The 7,830-nt window shown below is 39.5% G+C and overlaps 1 protein-coding gene across 1 annotated transcript; it reads left to right on the top strand.

Annotated features, from left to right (window-relative positions):
* The first annotated feature begins 770 nt into the window (after nt 1–770).
* LOC149838678 (putative B3 domain-containing protein Os03g0621600) lies at nt 771–5,837 on the top strand. The gene is made up of 3 exons (XM_090008295.1): nt 771–877; nt 2,973–3,315; nt 5,547–5,837. The coding sequence occupies exons 1-3, from the start codon at nt 771–773 to the stop codon at nt 5,835–5,837; spliced, it is 741 nt and encodes a 246-aa protein (XP_089864421.1).
* The last annotated feature ends 1,993 nt before the right edge of the window (nt 5,838–7,830 follow it).

Raw genomic sequence — 7,830 nt, 5'->3', positions numbered from 1 at the left:
TTCTTAACTCCCCACTAACCAACCCACTAATAATGTTAAATCGGGTCACCTGATGGGTTGAACCCATACCCAAAATGTCCAACACCCTCCTCAATATCACAGCACTCTTTGGTGAGGGGCCAAGTTTGGAGAAATTTTCTGTTGCCAAGTAACTTGAGATGATATGTAGTGTACTGATGAGGGTCATTTTAAACTTAAAAAGGGAATTCTCATGGTGTAAATCTCACTAAACTGGCTTGTAGATGTTGAACTGTGTGAGTTATTTATGGTTTTGTTTGCATAATTCTTTAAATTTCTGTTTTATCTCTTATATATATCGCCATGTCCTAGTATCTAATTTTTTAACTCGCGGTGTCCGACACTTCTTCCCATGTTCGACACTAACACCCGTGTCAGTGTCCAAATAACATAGGCTATGGCTTGTTAGTAGTCTGCACCTGCTTTATCTCTGCATGTAGTTGAGATACTCACTAATCTGGTTTATGTCACTGTGACGTGCATTTCTACAGATAGTTTAGATACACGCTTTGATCAATTTAATAATCACTGAGATGATGTCGAATTATGTATGAGGTATTGCTTGTCAGTTGTTTGTAGTCTGCGCCTGCTGTATCTTTACAGATAGTTGAGATACACTTCTTGATATTCCTTGTATTTGGGCTGGGGCTGGAACCTAGTGGGTACAGTCTTAAGTTCCATTATTATTGTATTCAACTGGATCCTACATAGTTGCATCTATGATTGGACATTTGGTCAGTACCCAAATCCAGATGGGGCTGGGCACTAGTGGGTACGGTCTTGAAGGCGCTGTTGACGTCGACTGGGAGGTGAGGGTGACCTGGATCCTCCTGGGTGCCAGGTGGGCATTTGGTTTCAGGTGACAGCAGGTTTCTCGAGGAATCGAGCCACCTGAGCCACGTCCAAACTGCTACTCCATCGGAGGTGGGCAGTTGCCCAACTGCCCCTGTGTGACAGGCCTACCGGATTTTTTTCCGGCTATGATTCTGACTGAAGGATCCTTCTACCGTCCAGAGGTGGGCAGTTAGACAATTCCACTTGTCGTTGAATGCTGTTTTCCACAGCAGCATTTTTATTCACGACGTCTGGAACAGGTCTGTTTCAACATGGGGTTCTCTATCTCCATTGCCGACTCCAAGTTGGCACTTTTTGGAACAGTACACCCTCCATAGAAGATTGGCTTCCATCCTGAGAATCATCCTTAGATAATACATTAAATCGGTTTAACTGCGAGGCCTGAGAGCTCCGTTGCTGAACAGGTCCGACTCGATGATGCAGTAAATTAACCTGTGTCCATCTTGAGCAGGGGATCAGATTTTTCATTGGGATTCATTCGACTGACCGGGCAGGTGGCTGTTGAGTGATAATTAGTCAATCCACATTGTACAGAATCTGATCTTCTGTTCTTAAATAATCTCTTGTTGAAAAGTTTGACGATCCATGATCGCAATTTCAATGTGAGATGCTTTCGGCGATATACCGAAAACCATCGTCCCTTCTATTGAAAATAGCAATAACTTGAAGAATGAAAGGCTGAAAGAAATCTTATAAGACAACTCACGTGAGACTGCATAGTAATCATATTGAAATTCGAAGTGAAGGAGATAAGAATGGTAAATGCAAGGCAAGTTTAGCACGAAAGGCCGTGAAAATCTTGAATATGAAAAGCAGGAGAGAATAAGCAGGAAAAGATGGCAAACATTATACAAGGAATGGAAAGAAGAAAAAATGAAAAACTAGAAATGATCATGACAGAAATGATAAGCACCGTAAAGACTAGAGAAAGAACACTTTCATTGAAAATAAATTGAAAAAAGAGAGAAATACCAACATTCAAAAAAACAAATTCAAAATTGTCACAGGAAAGATTTAATTTTACAAAAATAGCTTTTGACGGGTTCAAGACTGTACTATATTTATGTATCTCCTTTCATCATTCTCAATAAGAGATATAGTGTTATCCCTTAGCCGTGGACGTAGGCTACATTCAGACGAACCACATAAAATCGCCCTCTTGTTTTTTACTTTTTAATTCTTTACCTTCCACTACTTTCGCCCATGCATGGGAACTTTTGCATCCGCTCTCGCGTACACACACACACACACACACACACACACATATATATATATATATATATATATATATATATATATATATATATATATATATATATATATATATATATAAACTAGAACATGTATACTACTCAGAACCAACCGTTCCATCAAACCTTGACTCCCCACCTAGCTGGGGAGACCCTTCCCCACTAAGCCAAGCCCACTTGGGGCTGGTTAACTCACATCTTGATTCAGAGACACAAAATTAAAGAGAACATCGGATATTCGGATGCAACAGGTTTGTTCGAAAACGTGGGTTGTAGTTGGGGGAGTGTTGACCCGACGATGAACTTCAAAACTGGGGTTCGGGTTAGTTCCCTTTTTGGTGGTGATCCAAGATCCAGCATTTTTTATCCCCGATCTTTTCATGGCTTGTGATGAATATCCGTGTCTAGGTAGGAAAGAAACAAACATATCCGGATAGGTTTGGATTTATTTGGATCTGGGTCCAAATCAGGCATAACCCGACTTGCTATGATCACGTTCAAATTTCGGATACAGTGTCCGACGATCATGACACGACCCATACCAGATCCGTGCCACATTCAGATAAAAAAGGGAAAGAAAAATGCAAATAGAAAACGTTCCTGCCAGAGAATTCAAGATCCCGAAAATGAGGAGATGCGTTAACTGCGAGAGGAAGAAGCCGCACTTCTTCAAAGTCTTGTTCGACGACTTCTCCCGTAGATTGGTTTGCCACTTCTTCTCTCTCTCTCTCGGTGGTTTTGGGTTGCCACCACCCTGCTTGGGAAATGCAATTCCTTTGCAGGAAACAATTGATTGTGTTCTTATTTGTTTTATGGATAAGTATGATGTTTGTTAGTGCAATGGTTAAGGCTTCTGAATGACATTATGCAGCGGATTCCGCCTGCTTTCGTCAAGCACATCGAAATCGAAAAATCGGGAAATGCCATCTTGAGAAACTCTGCAGGCAAGCTTTGGGAAGTTCAGTTGAAAAAGGTGGCTAATCGCCTTGTATTTCAAAATGGGTGGAGTAAATTCGTCGACGACAACGGCTTACACACTGGGGACTTTGTGGTTTTCAAGTATGATGGAGAGTTGAATTTTACTGTGCAGATATTTGATGCAAGTGCCTGTGAGAAAAGATTTTGCTCCGTTGGTGAGACTCGTGGAAAGGTTGGAAGGAGTAATGTGTCCCTAGCAAGCGGATCACCTGGAGTTTGCTCTTCTAAATCTAGAAAAGGCAGGGTGATTGAGCAGCCTGGATCAAAATCATGGGATGCAGCTTGCTCTTTTAAGACTAGAAATCCATATTTCAAAAGGTGCTTTAGAGGGAGCGTTCCGAGTCGTTCTTATTTTTTGGTAAGATTTAGTGTCATCATTGTCAGATGGATCAATTCTGTTGGAAACTAATGCATGCTTGCTTTTATTTTTTTTTTGCTGCATTTGTATTCAGGGTAATGAAGAAATATTGATTACTTCACCTTGTTAGGTGAAAAACATATTGCTGGTCTTTCTCTAAAAAAAATATATTGCTGGTCTTTCTCTAAAAAAAATATATTGCTGGTCTGCTTTAGATTTGTTGTATGGTATAGTTATAATGGAGAATATATTTAGAGAATGAATTGTTTTCAGATTAATGAACATGGATAAATTTCATTTGATTACATATTGTGTTCAGCCGGGAGAACAATCATGAGGTTGAAAGTACCAGATGTTTATATCTTGTTTTTCTTTCCCCTGTTCTGATTATCTAATTCAACAAATCTTTTTTAACCGAATTCTGCTTTGTGGGTAGGTCTTCCTTTTTTATTAGATTCTCTTCCTTTGGTTCAGTATAAAGGGAATTACTATATTGATTTTGGCAAAAAATATTGTGTTTCCTGTAATGTATTTTAATCCAATCAAGTCTATTTCCTGAATCTGTTACATTCAATTCTTATGTATGGAGAAATAACTAAGCGTTTTTACCTTGATCCTGGAATCGTGTATTTTTATATCCATGTGTTCTCTCTGTTCCATATATTCGGATTCTGTTTTAAAAAGTACAAGATTGTTTCCATTGCTGCTTCGTTATCGTGTCATTGGTATCATTCATGAACCTTTATGCTACCTTAGACGCAAAATTTTCTTCACCTGCCTTCACAGTTTGGCTATGATGGAATTGCTGGAGCTCTTCTTTTGGTTAGAAAAAATGGTGTCTCATCTTTTGCTTTTTCATGTATTTCCTCATAGTCAACGTGGCTGTTACGTTGCTCAGAGGCCCTTCCACTAAGATTTTGACTTTTGCCAATCGAATTATCCAGTTTGTGACCCAATAGTTCAAAACTAATACATATAACATTTCTTGCTTGTCAATCTTAGCATCCATAAGGTTTCAAAGAACGTAAGTTTTACAAAACTGCACTCCCGATTACAGACCCCAAGATACCTGTAATAAATTCTTAAAAATAAATAGCAACATTTATGCCTTTAACTTAAAACTAGTTACAAGTCTCTTAAATATCCTATAATTGCAAGATGCATCCTGAATCTATGAGTTTGCATCACAAACATCTGAATCTTAATTTAATCAAAATACTAGTTGTACCTATGAAGATGTCCTCCTAGTAATCAAAACATATGCTAGAAAAAATAACACATCAAATTGGAAAATTATGCTGAAAAGCTGTCATCTGAACCAACAGTTAGCACCAGTGATGAAGTGAAGGAGAAGAAAACAATTCAGACTGAAAAATCTTGTTGATGTAGTTTACTGGTTTCCAAGTGTGTTGCAGGCTTGTGAGCTATGGTTTGATTACAAACTTGACTTTCATTTAACTACTTGTGATAAAATATTCTCTTTTGCAATTAAGTATGACACATTCTTTCACAGGGATGTTTAGTTACTTCTGCCTTTTGCAAATTTTCTAGCAAGTTATGATAGGTTTTACTTATTTCTTAGAAGCCACCTTGAACTTCTTAAATTAATCCTCTCTGGTGTTGCTTTCTCAGTTTTTCATTATCAGAAAAACATGGTTTTTTCCTTCTCAAGTTTCATTGTTTCCGTATTATCTTCACGACATGGGTGAGCTTCTTGTTGTGGTTGATCTGTACTGCTCACTCCCCTGTGTCTTGTTTTGCTTCACTGTCTTGAGGTGATGGATGTAAGTTGTTTTTATCCTTCTGATAATTGAACTTGATCAAACATTCCTCTGAAATATTTTTTGTTTGCCTTTTCTACACATATTAATCTTCCTGCTGGGCCATGTTTTGCCAACTTCTATTCAAGCATCCACCTAGAATTGCACTCTTCAAATTGATTGGTGATCCACCTTTGCAACTGAACCAGTCTTACAGTAATTTAAATGCTCTTTTTGTTTATTTCTGAAGCACATTCATGCTTGATTAAACTTGTCAAGCCAATGTCTGCCATCATCCTGATACAATCTTTGCTTGTTGTATTACAGAATATTCCCTTGGCCTTCGCCAAAGAACATTTAGGCAGAAAATCCTTTATGTTGACTCTTTCTGATCCCATTGGTCGGTATTATCCTGTCCGATACATCAGCGCACCAGAATCTGGTGGATCTGGTGGGTTCAGCTCAGGATGGAGGAAATTTGCTAATGACAATAGCTTGAAAAATGGAGATGTCTGCATATTTGAGCTTATCAAAGAGAAGAAAAAATTCCGTGTTCATATTTTCTACGATGATGAGGATATGATAAAGAAATCTCAAGGTGCAAAGCTAGTCCCATGATATATGTTACATAGATGAATCTGAACTATGTAATGGTGTTGGTTTTGTTTGTATAGCTGTTTTATGCTTAGGTGTATCCCTGCATTGTAAATTTTAGGTTCTCTGTTGAGCTGAAAACAGAGCTGTGGCTATGGTTGGTTTAGTCTGCTCCAGATTATGTCACAGATTCAAGTGAACATGATGTCGTTAGATCTGCATTTGACTAGTTGAGTTTTGGTGAAACTTCATGGGCAAAGCCAGTTGCTTTTGGAGAATGCATGTAAACAGGTTGAACGTAGGTTGTTGCTTTTTGATAATGCATGTAAACAGGTTGAACTTAGATAGGCTTTTGGATGCTACTGGATTCATCATATAGACCCCGTCTATTGTATTGTGTGTGTGTGCACTCAGGTGTGCGTGTGTGCATTCATGAAAGTGCACTCCATGGGAATTTATTGGAACATTGTAAGTGTCACAGGCTTACTTTTTCCAATAAGCCAGTGCGGCGCGACGGTCCTTCCTTACCACCGTAAGCTTTTCTATTGCTCTGTCTTGGGCATAGAATGCTTTGCAAACTCGTGATGCACCAAGCTGCCCAAGCCGGTCAGCCTAACGGCCAAAGGCCAGGTACCAACACCTTTCCATGTGCTGAATCATTTTCATTGGCCCTGCGCACCACCCCGTGCACAGCTGCCTAGCAAAAGTTGATCAAGTGTATTTTCAAATGCGTATTTCATGTAGTTCATGCCGCTTAGTGCATAGCCGTCTCATACCAGTTATCACTTTCGAAAGAAGCACAAACTTTTGCCTTAGCCTTGCTTGCCATGAAGCGTATTGCAGCTCCATGCGCACGACATAGCATAACCTTGTCACTGAAGGAACAAGACCTTGCGACCTCCAGTCCAAAGACCAGTTGATGATTGAACACTATAGCGAAGAGCACCACCTAGACTCATTTGGCGGCGCCTAGACATTTACTCGCCTAGTCCCGAGTCACCATACTCTGTTGGAATCACTTAATGTGATCTTTAAAGGAATTAGCCCTAACCCACACGCACCCTTGTGCGTCCAACCGCTACGTATGAGACTCTTGCAAGCTGAGAGGTCCTTAACCAAATCTTCAAAGACAATATCCTGTGATCCACTAGCACTGCTTAACCAAACAACGCTCTACGTCTGTGCCGCCACACAACGATGCACTAACGATGATATTGATGCCTATCACATGTCGTGCTACTATCGCATGTCACCGATCAAGTGAACGCATGCCGCACGTTCTTAAACTCGATGCATTTTTCACTCGGTAGAGCTTCGCACTGCACGTGTCCTATTCCGAAAGATCGGCTCCGGGACAATAAGATTTCTTACAAATTTGGCAAAGTTTCAAAAAATCTTGTTCTTAAAAAAGAAAATATAAATAATAGATTTTGGCATTTTTTAATGTAAATAAATATAGAAACTTTTAATAAAATAAAAAATAAGAAATCTGTTTAAAGTATCAGAATAAGAAATATAAAAATATAGTGATAATATCATGGTAATATAGTAACAATGTCATGTTGTTTTAAGTCCCTTCTCCCTGTAAGGCATGAAACAAACATGCCCATGAGAAATATGTGGCAGAACCCACATATGCAAAGAAGCAGTTTTCCTTTCAAAATGGGTTTATACCTCTCCCATGGAGAAGCACTTTCCCTCCAAAACGGCCCTTTCAAAGGCAAGGGACTTCCCTTGAGTGAGAGTTGGTGCTTTTTTTTTCTCTGTTTGATATTTGGGAGAAACCACCGTTTTGGTTTAGACGTCCTGTTACAGGACAAGAGGTGACCCTAGCTTCAGAAGTACTCCCTTCCAGCCCGTTGGGCATAGTTTGCCATTGGATCTTTTTATGTAACTGCAAGCCACCATCTCAACAATGGATGTTTGAAATTGCTTGTAGGTTTTTTTGGTGGATAGGCAAGTTGGGGGATAACGCCCATGGGATTCGAACCCAAGACCCTTTGTTATGACAGTGCAA

This window comes from Nuphar pumila, chromosome 5, assembly GCF_984573655.1.
Source record: "Nuphar pumila chromosome 5, dmNupPumi1.hap1.1, whole genome shotgun sequence".
Classification (NCBI taxonomy): domain Eukaryota; kingdom Viridiplantae; phylum Streptophyta; class Magnoliopsida; order Nymphaeales; family Nymphaeaceae; genus Nuphar; species Nuphar pumila.
This window is presented reverse-complemented; position numbering and strand designations above follow the sequence as displayed.

Coding starts and splice junctions, on each gene's coding strand:
- LOC149838678 (XM_090008295.1), top strand. CDS start 771: ATGGGGCTGGGCACTAGTGGGTACGGTCTTGAAGGCGCTGTTGACGTC. Junction 878..2,972: donor AGGTGGGCATTTGGTTTCAG/GTGACAGCAGGT, acceptor GCAATGGTTAAG/GCTTCTGAATGACATTATGC. Junction 3,316..5,546: donor TAGCAAGCGGATCACCTGGA/GTTTGCTCTTCT, acceptor GTTGTATTACAG/AATATTCCCTTGGCCTTCGC.